The following is a 25,760-nucleotide window of genomic DNA, read 5'->3' as shown; positions in this document are numbered from 1 at the left end:
TCTCTTAGCTTTCTCCATTGTACTTTGGACCATATAAAATTATAAAGAGGATAGGACCAGTTGCATATCGTCTGAACCTGCCAGAAAGGTCATTGATCCATAATGTTTTTCATGTTAGCCTTCTTAAGCTGCACATTGGACCTTTGATCGCTAGTATCCAGCCTCCCCCAGTGACAGAAGATAGCACTATAATCCTATAGCTCTCCTGGCTTCACGAAGTTCCCATATCGGAAGTTCCCATATCAAGAAGCTAATTGAAGAGGTATTTGAGTAAAAGATGGTTGTGACGACTCATAGTGATAAGTAGCCCTAAAGGGTCCCATTTTCGATAGAAATATTAAGCCACTCTCTTTCTCGAAGTTCAAACTCCCTCAATTGCTTGAATTTACTGGAAAATGAGATCATATTCTTCATGCACAACGATTTGAGTCCTTGGTATCAGCATAAGTGGACTGATGCCACTATGTGCCTAGTTTTTCCTCAATCCCTGATCAAGTATGCTCACTCTTGGTTTAGCGAGGTTCAACCTGGTTACAATACTTCATTCGAGTACTTGTGCACAGAGTTCATCGCAGCCTTTACTGCTAATGCTTTGAGAAAGAAGGATCCCACTTTCCTTCTTAGAATTTAACAAGGGTCTAATGAAACATTGTGGTAGTACATTCATAACAAACATAGAAAAATAGCAAAATTTAAATTCATAACAAACATAGAAAAACATGAAATGAATCATGCATGCCGGGCCCATCCACCTTATCCAACCCAGACTCTTGATGACCCAATATGATTTTCCCCAGGCCCTAACATGAGCTCCATTAATCCCAAATCATAGCCTCATGCCTAGGCACTCCCCTATCATCATATGCAATTCATGATAGAATAATTTGCACAAAAAATATATTAAACCCTTACAGTATTAATTTTTGATGACTTGATAGCCCCTTAGGAAAAATTTCTCCACAATGTTAAAATCATTGATATAATTATAATAACCAAATCCCCACCCACTAACTATTCTTTATTGCCTACTTAGTCTTCCTTATTTATTTAATTTGCCCACTTATATTAATTATTCTATCCACTAACTCATCGCAAACATTCTTTTGGTTAATTAATCTACCCTTACCCACTAATTCTCACTTTAATTTTCTTTTGATTTATTATTTCCCACTTAGTTCATTAACTCAGTCCACTTATTTAGCCTTATCTACCCACTTAGCCATAATCATGCCCCAAGGTCGCGCTAGGCCTACGTACACACCCGTCATTTGGCCCCGCACACTACTTGCCTCTACTTGGCCCACACAGCCACACTGCATGGGCCTGCATGCCTGCATATGTTGCCTCCAAAATAAATAATTTTTAGAGCCTCCAAGCCTTGAACCCATGACCTCTTCCTTCCCTTGCGCGTGTGTGACCGCCTGACTTACAAGCCTCCTTACTAATATATATGCACCAATTAATTATATATTAATTCTAGCTCCTTTTGCTAGAATTTTCAATTTCTCCCCCAAGGTTTGAACCCACAACCTGCTTAGCTCCCTCGTGTGCACGTAACCACCAGGCTACAAAGCTCCTCATTTACATACTTGCAAAGATTAATTTTTATACTAAACCAACTCCCATAAAATCACCAATAAATCATTTCAAATACAAAAATTAATTATTATTTTTTCCAAAATACCGAGATGTTACAGTCTCCCCTCCTTAATAAATTTATCCTCAAAATTTTGAAATAATCATTTATATTACAAATAGACTTTCAAAATTAACCATAATTCTCGAATAAGTTAGGAAATTTTTCTTACATTCTTTCCACAATCTCCCATGTTACTTCCCATTTTGAGTGTTGACTCCATTGCATTTTCACCATGGGATGACCTTCTGCCTTAATTGATGGTCTTGGAGATCCAATATTTGCACTAGTTTCACTTCAAATGACAAGTTAAGCTGGAGATCAATTTTGTCAACTAACAATTCAACGTCCGAGTTATAGACATGTTTCCGTAGCTGAGAGACATGAAACATATCATGTAATCCAGCCAACACCTCTGGTAATTCTAGCTGGTAGGCAATAGGACCAATTTGCTCTTTAATCCAATATGGCCCTAAATATCGAGGTCCCAACTTTCCTCTTCATTTGTGTCTAAAAGCTGGTCGTATCAGGGTAACTTGAAGATACACCAAATCTCCTACTACAAATTCCAAGGGTTGGGTTCGTTGGTCTGCATATTGCTTTTATCAATCTTGGGTTGATTTCATATTTTTGGCAAACCACCTCGATCTGCTAGGTAGCTTTATCCACGAGATCAGTTCAAGCAAGTTGTTTTTCTCCTACTTTCAGCCAACATATTAGCTACCAACACTGCCATCCATATAACGTTTCATAAGGTGTCATCCCTATGCTTGCCTGATAACTTCTGTTATTGGCTTAAGGAAAAGAATTTTTGGAGCTAATAATGCTTGTAAGTGTTTCCTGAAACTCATTATTCTTTTAAAAGTTATGATTTAAAGAGGAATCTTGAGCTTAATTTTTTAAAACAAACCTTTTTGATTTATGACAAAAAGGGGGAGATATATGTTGAAATTGATTTTGAAATAGAAATGGGTTTTGTCATCATCAAAAAGGGGAAGATTGATATTTAACTCTTGTGTTGGTTTTGATGATGAAAAACAAATAATTTATATCTTAAATCAAATATATGGTTTTTAGGTTTTAAAAAAAAATGAATTTCAAGTACCTTTGTGAAAATGAAAACCAGATGAATTACACATATGGAGATTTGCAAAAACAAGTGTTATGATGAATCTCCTAAATAAACCGTTGGTTAAAATGAAGCAATATTTTTTTAAGGCAAAATGACCATTTTTATGTTCTTAATAGATTGATATTTTGTTTTTGACATAATTTTGATGATAAAAAACAATTGCATTGATATATTTTTTATGATAAAAATCAATTTCATTTTGATTATGAAATTATTTTTATACATTCTATTAAGAACCAAAATAAAAATTAATTCTATCAGACAATTAAATGTCAAAAATCTAGTTATAAATTTCTTGATGACATTTGAAATATTACGTTCAAAATTGTTGAATGAAAATTAAAATCCAATACCAAAATATCTTGGGATAAATTTCTTAATAGCATTTGGAATATTGCGTTTTTAATGGATTAAAAAATGTTGATTGAAAATTTTTCTTGTTCTGTCGACTAACTTCAAGCAATTTGTCGACAGACAAAATGCTAGTTTTTGATATTTTCAAATTTTGTCTTGATCTATTGACTCACTCATTTCATCTGTTGACTAACCTTTGAATTTGTTTGACTAACTCAACTGATCATCTGTTGACATTTTGTGTCTCTGACAGTTTACAACGACTACAAATGACTAGTTTTCATTTAAAACTCTTGGGATGCTTATAAATATAATTCAATGATGATCTAGAAGAGACTAATGGATGGGAATGAAGTGAAGTGAGCTTATAAATTATTTTCACACTTTCACAATTGTATTTGTGCTTTCATAATTTTCTCTCAAAGGTTTTGATCTTCATTTGTATTTATTTGTTTCAAGCCTTGTATCATTTTGAGAGACCTTATAACTAAAATATTTATCTCTTTGATTCTCTCTTATTGTACATTTCTTGTATTTCCTATCTTGTAAACTAGAGGCCTACTTGTATATAAATATGAGGTTTGTAATTTCTTAGTCTTGGACTAGAGGGCCTATTTGGGATTAAGTACGAGATTTTAGTGAATTGATTTAAAATCTTTTGTGATGAACTAAGATAGTGGATTAGACTTAGTTTAACCTAAATCACTATAAATCTTTTGTATTCTTTATCTTTCTTGTTTATTATTTTCTCTATCACAAGTCTCCCAAAGACCATAGGCTTGAGACAAACACTCTGCCACATTTATAAATTTATTCTTGTATCTCAGTAACAACAATAGTTTGAGTTTCAGTGTATTTGCATATCATTAATTATTAATATGTTGTATTCAACATGATTGACGAAATGCCTAAGAGAGCCTTCAGGTTATCTAAAGTTAGATAAAGTGGTTTTACTATAGGTTAGTGTTTAGCGCAGAATGGGTAAAAAAAGTCCCAGCTGAGTGTTAGTAGTTGCATCGTCTATTATATATGATAAATATTTTGATAATATTATACTTAATATTGATACTAGCAATTGTACAATGTTTTTTTCCTTTTCCTTTTGCATTATAACATTGGCCTTTTAGTTTGTTAGGATAGAATTTGATTTGACGTTAACATCTAATTGATTCAAGAACAACCTAACGGAGAGAAATTGCTTCAATGACCTATATATAATGGAAGAGATTATTAGTGCGTCCATGTTAGGATCACAAGGATATGGGACTCAGTCAATGTGAGGAATAAGCACAGCCTAATCTCCATTGATATGATTGTTGTTGATGAAGAGAGGTAAAATTTTAAAACCCAAAAAAGAAAAAAAAATGACTTGATTTTATTTAGACATGAATATGGTCAGATTCTTACGATTATTTAATATAAAAGACAACAAACTTCATTATGGTTTTATTCTACAGTATAAAAGGAAGCAGCATTTATGATCATCATATCCACTACAAATCAGCCTCGATAATAATTTGATGAACAATATCAAGACAAATAATTATATGTAGAGAAACGAAACAAAAAGAAAGTAGTAAACAATTTCTATTTTTTTTAGAAAACGTATGTACAATGTCTTAAATATTCGACTTACAATCAAAAGTAATTTTCATGAGTGGTATCTGTCACTCTTTAGCAACTAATTCTATAAATAAATTAGTTGATAAATTAGTATTAAAAATAATAGACAAGTAATCAACATTGTTAAATGAGAGTTTCATTTTTTTTATTAAATTGTGTTAATTAGCTAGGCTGTCCAAATTGCAAATACCTCATTATATATTCTCGATCTCTCTCATGTTCATCTCAATATATAGAAAAATGTGCCTGTTTATATATATATATATATATATTGTAAAAACAGTGCCTAATTGATCCCTCTTTAGGATCGATTTAAAAACAATGTCTAAAACATCCATCAAAATGATTTTTATTTTGTAAAATTGTTCTACCAGGTGGATCCTTTTGTGATAATATATGTATAGAAATGTCAGTGTAAACTAGCCATTTCGCATAACCTCTTATATAATGATCATATGCATGTATTCAATTCTGCATATCAATCGAAGACAATCGTATGTGATCATTTGCGTTATAATGAGAATGAAAGGCAATGCATCAAAGCCTTGGATTGGATATATTCATCAAAAGAAGCTTTAGCCCGACAAAGCAGATATAATTATGTAGTCTGGCTAGTCTAGAGATGAAGAGAAGTATCAACATCAGAATTATTGTAAGATTGGCTGAAATTGATGGATGGTGGATGGTGCAGTAGGTGGTGGTGATCGGAAGATGGCTGTGATGACTTCATGATTTCAGGTGTCGACCACTCAGCGCCGCAGAAGTTGGCGGCCGCCGGCTGCTTCTGCTTCATCCGATTTGCATCTGCAGGGTCAGAGACGTTTGGCCAGAGGGAGAGGCCGGAAACTTCGCGATGAGCAGCTGCAGGGCCTAGTTGGGGGATCATCGATAATATTTCTGATTGGAAGAACAACTTGGATGACTCGTGATTATTATTATTAAATCTTCGATGATCAGGATCCGATGATGATGAAGTTGTTGTTCTCAAGAAGAGTTCTTTCTGCAGCTGTAGACGTCTCATCCGCTTGGCTCTCTGCAGTTGCCTAAACCTCTCTTGCAGCAGCGCAATGGAAGAGTATTGAAGCAGTACCACGTGATTACTACTACTGCCACTACTACTACTAGCGCTTTGCCTTCCCATTTGCCCAACTGTTCTTCTTAATTGTAACCACCTAATTGTTAAGATTTTAAGGGTCAGAAAGCACTTTAAATATTAATTGGATGGGCTATCTATCTATCTATCTATATATATATATGGATGGATGGATGGCAGAATCGACAGGGAAGCCCAAGAGTCCAAAAGCAAAGGATGGTGTGGGCAATCTAAGCATTGGTAGAAGCGAGGAAAGAGGGAGGCCAATGAAGAAAAGGCCGCCCGAAACACTCCAAACTCAATCCAACTGGTTGGATGGGTGCGTTTGGAAGAAGAATAATATATGTTGGATGCTCCTCGTCGATCCACGCCCTCCCTCTGTCTGTCTGTCTAGCTTCATTATTTAATATTAGTAGGCAGCCGCATGGAACATTGATATATTAATTACCAAATAGAGAGCTTTAATTAATTAATTCACGTGCTTTCTTCTGTCTTTTTCTGGGGAGAGATGGCGGGCTGGCGTGACCAGAAATTGTGTACAAGAAGTGGGGATAATCATCTTTGGAGTTCATGATGCCCCCATGCTTTGATTGAAGCATGGCAGGCGTACATGCCCAGTCCATTCACAAACAACCAAACAAGCGCTACCCAAAATATTATACCAGAATTACATCTAAAAGTGTTGATTTAAGGTATCTTATAAGCTTATTGAACCAAGTGATACATCCCATTCTTTCAATTTCTGGCATCCTCCACAGGTTACAAATTCATATCTTAATTCGACTCGAATCAATTCTGAAAAAATACTTTTCAAGCTAGCACCCATTTGATAATAATATACGGTTCCAACCTAAGTCTAATACCATTTGTAATATCGCATGTCATTATATAAAATTAAATAATACGAATTTAAAAGTGAGTTAACGAATTCATGAGATTAAATAATATATCAGAACCTATTCAACAAACTATCTATGGAGGTTGGGGATTAAATTGAGACAAGATAGATAATCGTAGGAGTTGATGATGCATGCTCTGCGATCTGATTGAAGCATATAGCCAGTCCAATAGCAAATAAACAAACCAACCAAGCATTCTCTACGAACCTCTCTGTCTCTAAATTCATCCTTTTGTCTTGGAGCCTTTGGATTGGAATGGCATGCCGCATGCGGCGGCTCGAAGGTGCTTTACCAATTCCCAAACTATATATGAAACTATTTTGTAGATTCAGCCCAGAACTGAAATCAGGCTCAAGAAACTACTTGTTGGGCCCATAGAAGTGGGCTTGTTGGAAGCAAGAAATTTCTGATTTTGATTGGCTCATCGTCGTTGGGTCTTCAACTCTTCATTGTGTGTCGTGGGTAGAAGGAAAGCAAAAGATAAAAAGAGTTCCCACTCCACAAAGAGAGACAGTAGCCATTAAAGACGACAGCGATGGTTGTTGAGACCTGAGAGAGACAAATGCATAAGGTTTTTATTTTCCTTTTTTCGCAAATGGAATGATGGGTCCCAATCACACGGTTCAAACAATGAATGTGGATGGATGGAATTGGATCGGTCAAGATTTGTGGGCTTGGGTGCTGATCCAATCTGGGCCCCCTGCAGCTGACGTACTATTTTAATTATATCTCTATATTTATATTTTTAAATTAATTTATTTTTTTATTTTAAATTTTTTTCTTATGACAATTCAAATTTTTTGTTATCTTGATTACATCTATATATTTATATTTTTTACTCAATTTAATTCATATACTTTGAAGTACAATAAAAAGAAGTTAAATTGATTCATTTTATTTTATTTTTTTTATACATCAAAATACAGAGATTAAATTGATTATAAAATATAAATACAATAGTGTAATCTAAATAACAAAAAATTCAAGTTATTTAATAAAAAAATGTCAAAATATAAAAATTAAATTAAATCAAAAATATAAATTTAAATATATAATTAAAATAATAAAGAAATTTAATTAATCACATAAAAAATATAAAAGGGACAAAAATATGAGCTTGGCAATTATTATTGCCTTGCTTCCTCAAATTTCTAAACAGGGAAGAGAAATTAAAGTGTTGATTTAGGAAACGAGAAAATGTATTGAAGTGAATGATTACTAATTAAATCAATTGTAGAATACGGATGCCGTCCATGTGAGAAGATAATTTCATTAGCGGCGCTTTACACCCTGGTCCCATCATCCTCAGGAAGCAGTTGTTGGCTTAACTTGGCTTTGCCCGCGAAAGAAAGCAATAGAAAAAAAAAAAGGGGCTTCCAGCACTTCTCAAACTGGCATCCTGCTTCCTTCCTTTCGTTAAAGCAGATTCTTCCACATCATCATACCTATCAATCAATCAATCTCTCTTTCATCTCTATGCAGCCCAACAAGGACTATACTATTGATTGGTCGGTACAATTATAATCTCCCAGTATTGGTTGGTGTCACATGAAAACGTATCAAATGTCTTAAACCATTTTGAATATGCACTGATAGAAATGAAAATCATTTTTTATACGAAATGTAAATAAAAAAATATTTTGAATATGCACTGCGAGAGGCATTGAATTTGCTTGGGGGTGACGTCATTATTTCATCCCACTGCTACAATAATAAGTGTCGTGGCATTGAATATTTAAAGGAGAAAGAATTATTTCATCTTGGAAAATAAACTTTGGCCTAGACTTTGCTGGGGGTGACGTCAAGCATAGCGTTGGCGGTGAGGAAGTGGGTGTGGGGGCCCTTACTACCACTACATTGCAAATTTGCAATCGCAGAATTCAGTATTAATATTCATTCTGCTTTCCCTAATTCCTTTACCAACCTCCTCTCAATCTCACACTATATGACCATCCTTTATAACTACCTACCTATCACCTTCACGTGCGCTAATTAACCTCCCCCTTAATGCCAATATATATATATATATATATTAATAGTACATCATATTAATAATGTTATAAATTAATCATGTATGATATATATGAAAAAAATACCTAAAATTAATTTGGACTGGAATTATAGTTTGGAAGGCCAAAATGGCATTCTTTTGGCAATCAGGGCCACATCGGCCCTATGCCTTATCTCTTCTTTTTTTTTTTTCTCTTCCTCCTCTTTAAAACTTTTTTCAACGCTAATCGTCTCTCTTTTTATTTTTTTTCCTTTTTTTATCTTCTTTTCTGATGAGTTGTCGTCCTACCTTTGACCATCACTTATTTTCTCATTATTCCCCTTTTTCTCTTCTCTTCTCTTCTCTTCATCCTCTTCGAAACACTTTTGAGCCCATTATTCCATATCCCTTCCTAAGCTTGCCATTCCAAATCTAGATTCAACCACCTTTCCAAATCTAATGAGTTGCCAAAAAGGCTTTGACCATCTCTTATCTTCTCTTCTCTCAATCTTTTTATCTTCCTTCTTAGTGCTAACTTTCTCTTTATTTCAGAGTTGGAACGACGAGCTTGAGAGGGGAACTAGAACAACGAATGGCAGGCTCAATAAGGTTACAAAGAAAAGGAAGAAAATAAAAGATGAAGGATGGTTGTAGCCCTTTCAGCGACTTATTGAAGTCAAAGAGATGGTCAAATCTAGATCTAGAACAACAAGTTTAGGAAAGGATCTGGAACGGTGGACAACGGGCTCAAAAGGATTTCGAATAAAAAGAAGATGAGATGAGAGATGGTTGAAGCCCTTTTGGTAAACTCATCAAATTTATAAAGATGGTTGGATCTAGATTTGGAACTGCAAGTTCAGGAAGGGATCTAGAACGACGGGCTCAAAAGAGTTTCTAAGAGGAAGATAAGAGAAGAAAATGAATGGTTAAAGCTAGGACTGTAGCTTGTCGAAGATGAGAGATTATCGATGCCGAAAATGGGTTTCAAAAAAGAAAAAGAGAATAAAAGAAAAGAGAAGAGGAGATAGAAGGGGCCAAAACGATGTCATTTCGTATTTAAACTCCAAGGAACTCCTTGCAGCTAATTTAGTCACTTGTTGCCCTTACAAGCTAATTTTTTATTATTTTAAACTCACTTAAATTTCATAGCAACCTTACAAAAATATAGGGTATTACAACTTTCCTTTTGCTTCTTAGAGTTGAGATGCTAAATTTGCTTCATTTTTAAGAGTAATGGGAATATCTTCTTCTAGCTGGTTTTCTTGATAAGTTTTTGTTGAAATTCAAGCATGCTTAAGGTTCACGACAACTTCTTTTTTGTTTTACAAGTATAGCTCTAAGTTTTTTATTTTCTTACTTGTCTCATTCAGTTGTGACTTCAAGAGTGTTTATTCTTCTAAGTTTTATGGGAGAAGATACACTTCCTTAGCTCGTGATTTGGGGATTGAAACAATTCTTTGTTTCGGGAAGATAATTGTTCTACTTCTGAACCTATTTCTTCTAATTTGGTGTTAACTTTAGATAACAACTTTTTTAACTTACTTAATTATTTTTTTTTCTCTAAGACTTGTTGTTCCAAGTAATTTTGTTCATAGATAGTTTAGAATAAATCGCATTAATTTTGTTCATCAATTTCTTTTAGGATGTGTTTGATTACATTAGGTAGAATTTATTATATAATGCAATTAAACACATTCTTAGGTAAAAAAAAAATCAATTGGTAATTAGAACTTTGTCAAAACTAAAAACGTTTGTGAGTATAAGTATTAATAGAAAGTGTGTATCGATTATATATTAGAAAAGATCGAGATGAAGGTTTAAAGGATAGAAAAGAAGTACTTTTGGGGGAAAAAGAACAGAAAATAAAAGAAAGAAAAAGTAAGGCGTGTCTCAAGGAGAAGTCAAGTCATGAAGTTCAAATTCCAAGAGATGTGCATGACAATTATCTCTGAGAGAGTTGAAACGAATAATTAAAACCTTGGTGGGATGTTTTGGGCCACTATTAGCTAGGACATCAAGATATTACATTTCCGAAAAAGAACTTTGAAAGCGACAAACTCCTCGGCAAGGGGTTAGCGAAGAAATTAAGTAGAAATTGAGGGACTTTAACGAAAAAGAGGTTACCGACTTTACACAAAGGCCTTCAATCTTATACTGTCTATAAATAAGGTAAAAATATTGGAGAGGGAGAACTTTTTTGGGCAAACTCAGTATTCTACGCTCCGTCATCCCTCGTCAAATCCTATCAGATATATTCTTCTTTTTTTATGTATTAAATAAACATGGATGTGAATTAGGGAACAATAAAATGTGCATAAACATGGAATAATTTTAATAAACACGCATGGTTCTTATAGAGGAGGAGGGAACGCGGTCCGTAGACGCGTCGGCGATTGGCGGCTGTGGCCCCGTGCCACGCCAGCCCGGCCCTGCCCCGTCCTGCCGTCCACCGAGTAGATGATGGGGCTTAAGCTTTTGTTTCTTCTTTACTCATCGTTGAAGCCTCATCCCAACGTGTCACATCCACGCGATTTTGAAGTCACAAAGTTTCTGGAATTAATAATAATAATAATTATTATTATTATTATTTCTTCCTCCTTCTCAATTTGTCCACGTATCTGACCTTTATAGATCACTCAATAACAATCACCAGTCATTTAATTACATAAGCTCTGTAAATATAATAACATACATCAGTGTGTATGTTGATTTTATTTATTTAAAAATATTATAAATAATATCATATACTAATAATAAGATAATTTAAATATTAACATATACTTAATAATAATTAATTAATAATACCATATCTGAATAATATATTATTATATATATTGTTATAAAAAAGCATAAGCAAGGAAGTTGAAGCGGAAGTGGAAGAGGAAATGGGGCGTAACGTCAGCCAAGAAAATATCCCAGAATGTCGTACTTTATCACTGAATTGCCACCGGAACCGCGTGGGCGCCCCTTGTTTCGACGTTACAGCCAGCGTCGCCGCTTTGGGTCCCAACTCAAAGCTTGACGCGTCAACCTACGGTCTATGTTGCAATAAATGCTATTATCCTGTTGATATGCCACCGCGTGTTAAGGTGTGTTTTGAAAAGTATATGAAAAATGTTTCATTTAAAAAATTAGGTGTCGTTGGTTTTGTGTTTCAATTTTTAATTTTAAATTTTAATTTTATATTTTAAGATTTTTAAAAATACGTTTTTTTTGACATTTTAAAAAATATTTTTCAAAGCTAAAAACTGAAAAATGCGTTCAGTTTGAAATTTTGAAAAAAATAATTTTATAATATTTTATTCAATAAATTTTATTCAAAGTAAATTGTAAATATTTATTAATAAATTATAAATTTATTTTAAAAAATTTAAAATATAATATCAAAAATAATTGATGATTTAATCATATATAATAATGTATTAAAATTACAAAGTATTTTTTAAAGTCATTTTTAATTTGACTTAACTAATAATTTTATAATAAAATTATTTTTATCGAGAATTTAAAATTTAACATTAATTTTAAAATTTAAATTACCCACAACATAAATATTAATAAAATTATAAATTATAAAATAGCAAAAGAAAAAATTTATTCAAAATTTAAAAAATACATTGAAAAAAAACAATTAATAACAAAAACCATCATATTACATATTATGGGCGTGGCAGATAAGAAATGGCAAAAAAAGAAGAAATGATAGAAGGGCAAAAGAAATGATTGGCGGTGGCGGATTTGGATGTGGAGGGTAGTGACGGTGATGGTGGTGGGGGTGGCAAATCTAAGCGTGGAGGGCAATGGCAGCCAGGCGATGACGGTGGCAGATCTGAGCATGGAGGGTAGTGGCGAGCGATGGCAGGGCGGTGATGGCAGTGAAAGATCTAGGTTGTTTGTTGGAAGAAGGAAGGAAAATGGAGTGTGAGGGAGTCTGGAAGAGAGAAGGAAATGAGAAGGAGATGGGAGCATGGCTGGCTGTGCTGCGTGAAAAGGAAAACACTCGTGTTTTCAATTTTAACCGTGTTTTGGCTCAAAACAATCAAAACGATTTTTTGGTGTTTTCCATTTCCTTTACAAATTATTTTCTTATTTTCGAAAATATGTTTTTAAAAATAGCAAAGAGAACAAGTTTTCGTTATTTTGAAAAACTGAAAATGAGTTGAAAACAGTAAAAGAGATTATGCCCTTAGATTTTATCTTTGTTATTTGACACACTATATTTTTTATGAGATTTAATTTTATAGTACAACTATTAAACCATGTTTTGACCTATTTTTTATGAAAAATTTCATCTAAGGGGAAGCTGATTTTTGTTTTTCATACAAATTGAAAAATATTTTCTTTTGCAATTAAATGGTATCAAACACACTTTTAGTTCTCTCTTGAATACATTGAATGTGGGGAGAGCAAAAATTCAATTTAATCGAATTTATTAAATTGAATTGATTAAATTTGTTAATTTAGTTTAATTATTTTTTTATAGTAATTCGATTTGGTTATATTTTTAAGAAGTTCAATTTTTTATTTTTGTTCCAATTTACAATCAATTTTTATTTTTTTTAATCAATCGATTAGTTTGGTTTCTTTGGTCTATTGGAAAGTTATTTATTTATTTTTTTTGTGGTAGTTCGATTTTTAGTTTTTGATTCGGTATATACAATTTATGTTCGATCAATTTGATTATCAGTTAATTCAGTTGATTCGGTAATCAAATCAATCGTTTGTATACCCCTATTTGTATTAGGCAAATTAGTATCGAGCTTGTCCAACTATTATAAAATATGATATTTTATTTTTATCTAATTTATGTCTATTACTTATTCTTTAATTAATATTTTAAATATTTTTAGTGCAAAAGTTAATTAAGAACAAACGAAAAATTTAATGGTGATACCTTAGTAATTTTATATATTTGGGAATCTCGAACCATTAAAAAATATGGTATGTTGTCTCTCATCTATTTCATGCTCACTATTTATCCTTAAATTAATATTTTAAATCATTTTTAGTTCCAAAGTTAGACTCAAAGTAAATTAAAATTTTAATAGTGATACCTAATAAGGTGAATAGAAAAAATATCAAATATAAGTCATAAAAATTTATACAGATCATAAAAATATTATATATCAACATTTAAATGAGACACCATCAGTAATTAAAATCTTTATTGTATTTTTTGTAAAAATAAATATAAGTTTTAAATAATATCAACAATTTAAATGACATACCATCAACATTAGTAATTTAAATAACACATCAAAAAATGTGAATGTGAAATTAAGGTTGCCCAAGTCGTCCTTGTCACTATGAATTTGTAATGCAAGTTTAATATTTTTTCAAAAATGAAAATTCTATTTAATTATCTGAAGTTATTGACAATACTATTTGTGTTGAAACAGTTTGCATATATGAAATTTTGAAAAACCAAATTGAGTTGCATTCCACAATTAATGTGTCCATGACATAGAAAATGAGCCTATCAAAATTGTTCTAAATATATCTAATTGACCTAAACTCAACCAAAAATAAATAATGATTTAATTCTATTTTAAGTTTACAAACAAAATTCATTTAGGTACAACATAAAGCCTAATAAAACACCAAAATCAACGTTCAGTATTTCAAAATATTTCTAAGAATTTGCAGGCTGTTGGGTGCCCACGTTTGTTGTTTTATTTTGTTGTGCGACACTCCACCTGTAGTACCTTTATGGCTAAGCCTCTTGTTGGAGTTGGTTGAAGTCACATTAGAATTCCCCCTCCTAGTTTGTCTAGGCTTAAACACAAAACAAACAAAGACAATTGGACCAACCACACAACACAACAAAACAAAAACAAAATAGTAGGGAACAAAAAATACACAAAAACAAAACTTTACATTTGCAATCATTGCTCAATTTTGTGAAACAAAGCAACGATGTCTATATCTATTCTGTGGCTTGACTCTCTCTTTTTGGTTTATGATCTTGCAAACTTCACTTAGCAGGCCATCGTCAAGTTTCTTCTTCCTCCATCCTCCCTTTCTACAAGGTCTTGTATTATAATCTATAATACCTCAAGAACTCAAAAAAAGATAATATATATTGAGAATAAATAAAGAAGTAAATAATGTCAATTGGATACTTTTTAAGTTAAATATAGACAAAAAAACTCCGGAATAAGCGTGCTTGAGTTGGAGAAACTCAAAGATAGGTGATCCCTTAGAAAGTTCACGTAGACTCATCAAGGTAAGTTGTTCCAGTTCTTCCTATCACTTAATACGGGATGTTACAAGTGGTATCAAAGCCGACTCTTGGTGAAGGCGGTCTAATAAGGGCAGGGGAGTGGCACCGGGGCTCAATGGCCTGCATAAAGAGCGACTTTTGATAGGTTTATAGGATGATAACCTCCAAATGGGAGAAGATCTGTGACCAGTTGTAAGATTGCATGACAAGGATGTCATGTGCTCAAGAGAGGAGAACGTAATACCCTAAAAGCCCAGAGAAGGGTAGTATATATCGAGGATAAGTAAGGAATAAAACAACACTAGTTAAAAACCTTTTTAGTTGAATGTAGGCAGAGAACTCTTGGGTTAAGCGTACTTGAACTGAAGAAGTTTAAGGATGGATGACATCTGGGAAGTTCGCGTAGGCCCATCAAGATAAGTTGTTCCGATCCTTCATATCTCTCGATATGGAATGTTACATAGCCTAAAATAATGTAAAGGAGAAGAAACAGTGTAAATGAGAAGAAAGACAAATTAGAACCCAATACACACCAAGTCAGGACCACAAAGAATAAAACTCAAATAATTTTATAAATGAGAATGATGAGTAGGGATTTGAGTGCCTGAAGAGGGAGATGTACTTGTTGATGATTCAAAGAACGGAGAAGACGAATACGATGGAGAAAAACAATTTTTTAGTCTTGCAAAGAGGTCAGAGCCAAAGGAGAAAAAGTGTCTAAAAATGGTGATCGCCGATGATTTCAAGAACGACAAAGACAAAGATAACAGATAAATGTAGTTGTTTACTCTTGTAGAGAAGTCAAAGCAAAATGAGAAGAGTGTCTACGGACAACGAACATTGATGATTTCGAGAATGATGAAGACAAAGATGAAGATGATGGAGAAAGGCAATTGTTCACTTTTCTACTTAGAGCCAAAGGAAAAGAAGAATGCCTAAAGAGCCAAAGGAAGGAAGAGTGCCAAAAGACAAAAGAAGACGAGGTGGAGTGACAATGGAGCAAAGATGATGTCGATGGTGACAATAACGAAGATGATAAGGTAGGAGGGATGTGTGATTGTGATCGTGGGGTGAGCAAATAAGGGTTTAGGAAGCATAAGTGGCCGTCCTACACACATTTTAGATAAGGTGTAGTTCTTGCATTTAATATCTTTAATTTTTAAATTAAAAATAATCTAAAATATTTGTTGAAGGAAGAACACTAGGCATAAATTAAATGAGAGATCAAACACCATATTTTGTAATAATTCGATGAGCCCCAAATATAAAAAATCTTTATATTACTGAATGGAAATTTAATGTCAAACTCTTGAAATCCTTCAATTAAATTTAAAGCCACTTTTTGTTAAAATCCTTTAACTTTTTTCTTTATTTTGGCTCTTATGGATTAGGATTATCCTTAGGAGGAGTATCCTCAGCCTCCACGTTATTATTATTATTTTTTTTTGAAAAAAGCCTCTAGGTAGAGAGAAAAAAAATATTAATATGCTTATAAAAAATAAAAATTATTTTAAAATATAAGTGAATCAAAAGACCAAAATAAGTGAATGCTTTCTTTCATCAATATCTATTTTGTTAGAATATTTTGTCCAAAGCCCCTATAATTTAGCAGGTACCCACCGTGGTCACTGTTTTTATTTTTTATAAATATTTTTAATAATGATAATAATTTATTATTATTATTATTATTATTATTATTATTATTATTATGTTTAAATATTTATTGAATACATTAAAAAATAAGTATAATAATATACACATAAAAATAAAGATGTAAACTTGCCCAATAAAAATTAAATCCCAATAAGAGGCAGCTATAGCAACTTAGGATATGTTGTCTTTCGGGACCCCCTAACAGGTCAAGAAGAATGGTCCAAGAAGACTTGATTTGTGACCTCCAATATAATGTTGGTTTAGTGACTTGACGGTGATTTTTTTTTTTTTTTTAAGAAAAGATTAGTCGAAGGTTAAAATTAATACTAACAAATCAAATACACTTAAAAATTTTTAATAAAAATTTATGATAGTATTATTGGGGGTGTATTGATTCAAGGCACAAGCCAACAAAAGAAAAGACCCAAAAGGTCAGAGTAGATTGTAGCATAAGACCTTGGGAGACTTTTAGGTCTTTCGAAGACTCCCACGAAACAATCACACAAAGGGAGAAGAGAAGTATTGGTTCTTTTGGAGTCTTTCTTATGTGGTATTTCTAGCGAAGAAGCAATAAACAGGTCACTCTAAAAATTTCTTTGATAATCTCTTAAATGATAAGATATATCCATGAGAATCTATATTTTAATCAATTTCATAATATAAAAAATGTTTATCATTAACTCATAATCTCTTCTACAAATAAGAGAGCTCTCATTCTTTAAAATTAAATTATTTCTTTCCATTAAGAAGTTTTATTACTTTTTATGAATATAAAATTTTAACTTAAATATCGAAATATTTGTACTCTAATTATTATTATTTTTTTGTCTTAAGAGCTTAAAAATGATATTTATCGTTGCATCTAAACAATAATTACAAATCTTTTTGCTCTTTAAATTCACATAACTTTAACAGGAGAACCAACTAACTTTTTGTTTACGACAGTGAAAAAAATTTTCGTGAAGAGAAGTGGTGGAAAAACTTATGCAATTGAAACGAACTTATAGCCTATTTTGACAAATTTAGTGGATCTAGTAGCATCGTCTTTTATCGCAGATTGAATGTTTTTGTGGCTATCGTAAGATGATGGCGGCTTCTTCTGAAGGATGGTGGATGGATGACTGACTGACCGTACACAGATTCGACGATACCGTGTAAAGGTTCGAGGGTTCCACGGTAGGGGCAGTTTCGTGGTAATAGGTCCTGTTTGGGGGCAATTATTGCCCGGTCGTCAGTCGCCACTATAAAAATGAACATAGAACTCCGCGGCTCCTCCATTTCACCACTACAGCTCGACGAATCCTCCCCCTCTCTCTTTCTTGTCTCGGCCAAAAGCGGACGAGTGACTTCCTCCTTCCCTTCTCTCCATATCTCTCCCCTTCGTCCTTCTTCTTCTGAGGATTTCGAGTCTGAGAAAGGAGGCCTCGGCGACACCTTCGGTATGTAGAGAAGCCCTTTGATTTAATTCCCAATCCAACTATTTATGTGCGACCGTTTCGGGCTTCTTTCTTCAGATTCTTGTTTTGATTGTGAATATGCTGCACATAGTTTTGTGTTTTCTGCAGTTTTTTTTTTTTCTTTTTTCCATTTTGGGGATAATCATTTTTATGTTGAGCTGCTAATTGTATTTTAATCAAGTTGACCTGATTCATATCTCTTGAAGATAAGAGCGTGATCTGGGAAGATGGTGTTATTTTATTTTATTTTTTTCAATTTTAGAAGTAAAATTGATTTTGTCATGTTAAGCCAAATACATGCCGTGCTCGTCTTACTTTCCTCTCTCCATACGATCCCCCTTAAGTTGCCTTCCGCCGACCTTCCTTCTGATTTCTAGATTTTAAAGTGTTTTCTCCAATCCGTTTCAATTACCCACCTGTGAATTTCAGTGCCCACATTGCTTTTAAGGAATCACGTGGATTGGGAGCCAAATTTGAGCATCTGATTCTGAGTTTTTGAGAGAGAGAGAGAGATTTTGGTGTTTAGGGCCTCGTTAGCAGGTCCATCTGTCTTATACCAACTTGTTCATACTAAATCCTCCTCTAATCATCTCTGCTAATGGAAACCAAATCACATAAGCCTCTTAATTTTATAGTGTCAGCATCTGATCCTTTATCAGAGGTGCTTATAGTTTCTACTTGGTTCGTGCTTCTTTCCATGCTGTTAAGTCTGTCTACCTGGGTGATTGAATACCCCCAACCACAGGGTACAGAACATATGTTATGTAGCTTTGGCCCCTTGAGATAGTTAACCCTTTTGGTGTTTGTGTCCCTGTTTTTCTATTCTTTTAGGAACGAACCATTTCTTAATCATATCTGTTCAGGCCACTTACCATCTTATTTGCAAAAACCTTGTAACCACTTCTTTCTCATCTTTCCTATTTAGATGCTTGAAGGCTTACCTCAAATTTGACAGCCATTTATTGTGTCATTCGTGCGATGTTGCAATAGACTAATCGTTGGATTTCCTCAAAACAATCTGAGACTCAAATCTTGAGATTGTGACTAAATTTTCTAGCAGTATGAGCTCTTTCACCGTGTTTCTTTCAGAATCGGATCAGCGTTGATCTTGGTGGTTCTTTTTTTGCAGTTTCTTGGCTCTACAGCAGTCAGCAGGAGCACGTAGTGGTGATAGAGGTTGCTTGATTCATTTTATCAAAGACTTGGGGCTGTTATGCAAGTTATTCAGTTGTAAACTGGAAAGCTGCAGATGTATCGCTGATGATCAAGAGTTCCCAAGTGATAATGCCAACGATTTTATCAAAACAGGTAATTTAGGAAGTCTCTGAGAGCAAGAAGCTGTTCACACACTGCTGTACCTTCCGTACATAATAAATCAATTGCTAATTAGATGCAAACATCTCGTGAACACGGAAGTTCGGACAGTATCTCCAAATTGTACCAAATGCAGCACATCGAACCATACTGCTACTCCCCTTTCCAGATTTTAAACAACGGATACCCTGAAAATTGCAGCGAAGCAAACCAAACTTCTTCTCAGTCTTACAATGAGCAGTACTTCACACTGGAATCTGCGCCAACAATTGACAACATAATCTATAGCTCGCCCTCTGCTGTCAGCATCTCATCTGATAGGACTCCCTTTTCACCACAAGGTTCTCAATCGTACCTCTCGGATCCACATCATTCCTCTGATAATACATATGGATCCCCGGTTAGTGGATCTTCCGTTGTGGATGATAACAGTGAGCTCAGGCATGCATTAAGGGATTTGGAGAAGAAGTTGCTGGGTCCTGAATCTGACATTGATGACAGCTGCAGTTGTTCCTTTATAGGTGCCGTCCAGCAAGGATACTCCTGTACAAGTTCATATCAACCCATGGAATTAATGATTCCCAGCTTAGACTTAAAACAGTTGCTCGTTGCCTGCGCAGAGGCCGTATCAAATGAAGACATGCCAATTGTAGAAGCATTGATGAGAAAGTTGGAACCTATGGTTTCAGTCTCCGGGGAACCCATCCAACGGTTAGGTGCGTATATGTTGGAAGGGCTTAGAGCAAGGTTGCTATCCTCTGGGAGTTTAATTTACAAAAAACTCAAGTGCAAAGAACCAACAGGCCCGGAGTTGATGTCCTACATGCATGTCCTCTATCAGATATGCCCTTACTACAAGTTCGCCTACAATTCTGCGAATGTTGTTATCTGGGAAACCATGGAAAACGAGAGCAGGATCCACATAATCGATTTTCAGATTGCACAGGGCAGTCAGTGGGTGTCACTCATTGAGGTTCTTGCAAAGCGGCCAGGTGGCCCTCCATATGTCCGCATCACAGGAATTGATGATTCTCAATCGGCTCAGGCTCGAGGTGGAGGGCTTGAAATTGTGGGACAGAGGCTCTCAAAATTTGCCGCGTCATATGGAGTGCCATTTGAATTTCACGGCGCAGCTATGTGTGGAAGCGAGGTCAAACTGGAAAGTCTGAGACTTGGACAAGGAGAGGCTGTGGCCGTCAATTTTCCTTACATGTTGCACCACATGCCAGATGAGAGTGTTACGACGAGCAACCATCGAGATCGGTTGTTAAGGCTGGTGAAAAGCTTGTCACCCAAGGTTGTGACCCTTGTGGAGCAAGAATCCAATACCAACACCGCAGCATTCCTCCCGCGATTCAGGGAGACCTTGGACTATTATACAGCTATGTTTGAATCAATTGATGCAGGGCGCCCGAGGGACGACAAGCAGCGGATTAGCGCAGAGGAACACTGCGTGGCTCGAGATGTTGTGAACATAATAGCATGCGAGGAAGGCGAGAGGGTGGAAAGGCACGAGCCGTTCGGGAAGTGGAGGTCCAGGCTGATGATGGCCGGGTTTAGGCAGTGCCCGTTGAGCCAGTCGGTTAGCATTGCCATAAAGGAAGTGTTGAAGGATTACAACAAGAATTACAGACTTGCAGAGAGGGACGGGGCCCTTTTCCTTGGCTGGAAGAATAGGGTATTGTCAACCTCTTCTGCCTGGAGATGAATTAAATTAGTTTGGCTGCTGCTGCTGCTGCATAACTGGTGTAAATTTTTTGTCCTCTAGTTTGTAGTTTAGCTAGTGTTCTTGTAAGAGACATATGAGAGAAGATACAGACAGACACCCCCACTCTCTGCTTTGGTTTAGAATAGCTCTCTTTCTTTTCTGGTGAAACTTGTGCTCAAAAAGGCTCCAATCGGACTTGAACAACTGTACACCAACCCCAATTTGGTTTCCCAGGAATGAAAATAGCGAGAGCTATGGAGTAGACACCAAAGATAATGACCTTAAAAACCGTACCTTGCTATTATTCTGTTTGATTGATGAAAGGCGGGGGGGGGGGGGGGGGGGGGGGGGGTAAATGGTTTTTTTCATCATTACAAACAGAGAGAGATAGAGAGAGGTGAATTAATTAGAAATTTACCCATCGTACTGGCCTTTCCACCCATATATCATTGGCCCGTAAAAAGCATCGTCTTTTAAAAGCAATGGTGTAGTTATTTGGGGATTGTACGGACTTTCTAAAATGACTAAAGACCATACTCGAATCTGCTACTGCTTGTCCGAATTTCTGCAACTCAAACGGGAAACATCAAACTGGGGGGGGGGGGGGGGGGGGGGGGGGGGGTGGTTTCCATCTTCGACCGTGAAAAAGGGAACCCAGCGGATGGCGGATGGAGGACGGAATTCTAGGAAAAGATTTGTTTCGTTGCTTTTATATACTCTTTCCACATAATAATAATAATAATAATAATAATAATAATAATAAAACCAACTTCAAATTTAAAATTTTTATAAAATTTTGAGGTGTTATACTATCATATTTGACGATGATTTTAAATATTTACACTCCTCATGAGTTTTTATTTTTTATTTTTTATGTACAAACTCTTTCCATCATAATATTATTCATTGGGTACTCAGTGTAGGATATCCATTGCCGTCCCTATTACTAACTATAATTTTTAGTTAAAAATTTAATTATCTAGTCAAAACCCTAGGAAATTAGAGGGTCACTTGACCAACTTAGGCATCCCCTTAAATGTGAGCCTTAGGATTAAGTTAAAACTAATGGTCAAGATCTAATCTTGCAAAGGGGGTATATAAAACGGCTTTTAAGACACAAAGAGTCACTAAAAAGCAAAAGAGCAAATATCTAAACCCTCAAATAAGGGAGACTCAATCAAACACCTTAGGGAAGAAGAAGAAGATTTGATTTTCTCCATTTTTCATCCCATTTTTGAAAAAAAATCACTTATTGTAAGGGGTATTGGCTACCTATTTGTTTTGTTTTGACATGAATATTGCCTAGAGTTGAACTGTTTTGAAGTTTAGATGAACTTTAAATTTTCAATTATTGCCATGTATGCACTAATTTTGTGATGGGAACTAGGAAAATCAAGTTCAAGGCCATGCATGTGAGGTTCATGTGTAGTTTTGGGTGATTTCCCCATTCTAGCTAGTTGTTTATATGCTTAAGAAATCTAGCTAAGTTGTGGTTTTCATAAATAATATATTGATTTCCAAAGTCAAGAGAGATGACAAGATCCATTTCTTTGCTCACCACTATTAAAGGAATGAGGAGTGCCCTTTGCCATCATCTGTTATTGTAATTGAGAACTCAGGTCTCACTAGAGAAGGGAGTTGTTCATAGAGCCCTTTCCTCAATAACAGTGTTAATTACAATGCAATTAGATCAAAATAACCTACATTTAATAAGAAAAAGAAAAAAAGAAAAAAAATAAGAAACCCATCGGTGATGGTTTTAGTCACTAATAGTTCATTAGCAATGGCTCTGTTAGTTGAATTTTCCAATAAATCCATTATCGGTGAACCATTGATGATTGGAACAGAGAGAAAGAGAAAAGAGGAAAAGGGAAATGGGCAACCCACCAGCTACAACTTGTTCTAGATTATGACAACCTTTTGAAGGAATTGGTGATGGATTCCATTGAAGGAACCCATTGATGGTATGTGTTGATGACGAAAATTGGTCGACCGTGATTTGTTTTGCCTGCACTAAGAAAATAAATACGAAAGAGAGGAAGAGAAAGCACACAAGAGGATTTTTACATGATTCAGCCAGAACGATGCATACTCCACAACTATTCTCTGGTTATTGCCACAGAGTCACAATATATTATTGCTTGCCTTTCATACAATGGCTTTTGACCCCTATTTATAGAGTGGGGTGTTTACAATTTGAATGAATTCTAAGTATAAAAGGATAATATCTTGAGGATAGTATTTCCTTATCGGCTTCACACAATCAGGCACGAATATCATGTTTTCAAGGATTTTGTTTGTTTTTGATAAGATGGGTGAATATCGCCTCCGAGTTGAAAGGTCTACCAGTGAGCTATAAGCCTCGTTGGGAGCTCGCTTGGATAGGCCGGTGAGTTAGGAGGCATCGCTGTGAGCTCGAGCTTGCTAGGCTTCGGGAGTTTGGTCCAACCTTCTGGTTTGAGTCAAGCCCATTTAATTTTATCCAGAAAATACCCATAACATTAGCCCCTAGCTCGGAATGCGATCTTCGGACTGTGAGCTGATGTAAGTTGATTGAGGTAGATAACGCGAGCTTCCAAGTCCTTCTTTTTGTATCTGCCCGTTTGCCTTAAATAGTGTCGTTTCATGTTGTGTGTGTCTGTGGTGCATTTAATGCACACGTTCCCCGTAACTGGTTTAATCATTATACATGTAGGCCTTATGACTCTACGTTTTGTCATTAGATCTAGGGCAGCTCGTCAGTTTTTCATCCAACAATGGAATACCTCAAACTATAAAAGCGTGAGAAAATTCTTTTCCTCCATTTATCGTGTCATTTTAAAAATAGTTCTTGCTAATGTTGCACCTTTTTGTATATTAGTTTTGATGATGAAAAACAATACTTTGTTCTATCCCCAAGTCATGAGTTAAGTTTATGGTTTTCAATGAAAATCAATTTCAAGTAAGTTGTTAAAATGAAAACCAAAAAGATTTATGATTTTCTATATTAGTTGGAGATTTGCAAAGTCAAGTATTTAGTCTTAAAACAATCTCCTAAAATATTTTCCAAATTAGGTTTGAAGTCGTTGGTCAACATAGAGCTAAAATTGTTCTAAGGCAAAAGACCAACTAGAACATAAATATGTTTGAAGAAAATCCAATCTTAAGTATGAAAAATTATTTATGTTAGTCTCATAGTTCAAAATAAGATTTCATATTTTGAAGCGTACATGAAAGGTTTTGGCTTGAAATTTAAACGTATGAAAAATCCTTTAGTTCATGCATCATGTCTTGAAACTCGTTTTGATATCGTTTCAAAATTTTTCTAAGTCTGGAAGACTAGCACCTTATAAGGAGACATATAAGAAAATGATTTCTTTTTGGAAAACTATCTCCCGATATTTTAATATCTTCTATCCATTAGTGCTAAAACGATTTTTAATGATTTTTTCAAGAAATAGAAAGTGTATATCTTGGAGGTGGTAAAATCGTAAAATCCTAAGTTTGTACTAAAAATCAAATTCTACTTTCTTATTCTTATGGATTTTGATTTTTTAGATATTTTTATTGAATCTAAATGGGGGGTACTTTCTTATTTACATTTATGTATTAAAGTAAATGGAGGTAAAATATAAATAAAATAAAATGAGGACATGTCCTGAAGGATGGCTTTATCTGTCAACAGATTTCTCTCCATCTGTCGACCAGCCTTATAATTTTTGTCCATCTGTCGACCGATACTCTTGCATCTGTCGACCGATGCTCTTGCATTTATCGACTGACAAAATGCTATTTAGTGGTGCTTTGATAGTGAGCACCATCTGTTGACCGATGCCTATGCATCTGTCGACCGGCAGAATGCGTGCACAAGGAACTGTCGACCGGCTTAGATGATCTATTAACCAGATTTTGAATTCTTGCTAATCTGTCGACCGATGCCTTGCATTTGTCAACCGTTTTTGTTGTAGAAACCCCCAACGACTAGTTTTTCCACTCACTCAAAGTGGCTCTCCCACTACCAACGACAAGATTCGTGCTTGGGCTCTTAAGGGACTATAAATACAAGTCAAATGGGTGATTCAAACCAACCAAGAGATTACATTACAAGCTTCCAAGTGCCAAGATCATTGTTGTGCTTCATTGGTAAATTCGTTCTCTTTTCAAGACTTTGTATTCATTGTGTTAAATTCATTATCAATCATTGTCTTTATTTTGAGAGAATTTGTAACTGAGAATATTGTTTCTTAGATCCTCTCTTGTATCTCTTTGTATTTTTCCTAGCTTGTTTTGTATTTTTCCTAGCTTGTTTTGCTAGAGGGCCTACTTTGCTTGTAGGAGGATTTTGATTCCTAGCTTGTTGTGCTAGAGGACTTGCTTATTGAAGCAAGGAGTTGAATACCTAGCTTGTTGTGCTAGAGGACTTGCTTATTGAAGCAAGGGGTTGAATACCTAGCTTGTTGCTAGAGGGCTTGCTTGTTTAAGTAAGAGGTTATATTTCCTAGCTTGTTACTAGAGGGCCTATCCGGAGAGATAGGAAGTTTTTAGTGGATTGATTGAAAAATCCTTAGCGAGGAGCTAAGGTAGTAGAGTAGGCTTGGTTTAAGCTGAACCACTATATATCGTTGTGTCTCTTATATGCTTGTGCTATTTGTTTCATTTATTGTTTCAAGCATTTTATTAATCCTCACTTTCACTAAAA

The 25,760-nt window shown here is 34.8% G+C and overlaps 1 protein-coding gene across 1 annotated transcript; it reads left to right on the top strand.

Moving 5' to 3' along the window:
* Positions 1 to 17,871: 17,871 nt before the first annotated feature.
* On the top strand, positions 17,872 to 21,375 carry LOC127795571 (scarecrow-like protein 13). The gene is made up of 2 exons (XM_052327342.1): positions 17,872 to 18,042; positions 19,190 to 21,375. The coding sequence occupies exon 2, from the start codon at positions 19,451 to 19,453 to the stop codon at positions 21,080 to 21,082; it is 1,632 nt and encodes a 543-aa protein (XP_052183302.1). The 5' UTR covers positions 17,872 to 18,042; positions 19,190 to 19,450; the 3' UTR covers positions 21,083 to 21,375.
* Positions 21,376 to 25,760: the final 4,385 nt, after the last annotated feature.

The sequence above is a fragment of the Diospyros lotus genome, chromosome 2 (assembly GCF_014633365.1).
Source record: "Diospyros lotus cultivar Yz01 chromosome 2, ASM1463336v1, whole genome shotgun sequence".
Lineage (NCBI taxonomy): Eukaryota > Viridiplantae > Streptophyta > Magnoliopsida > Ericales > Ebenaceae > Diospyros > Diospyros lotus.
The sequence above is the reverse complement of the archived record's forward strand: the minus strand, read 5'-3'. Positions and strand labels throughout refer to the sequence as shown.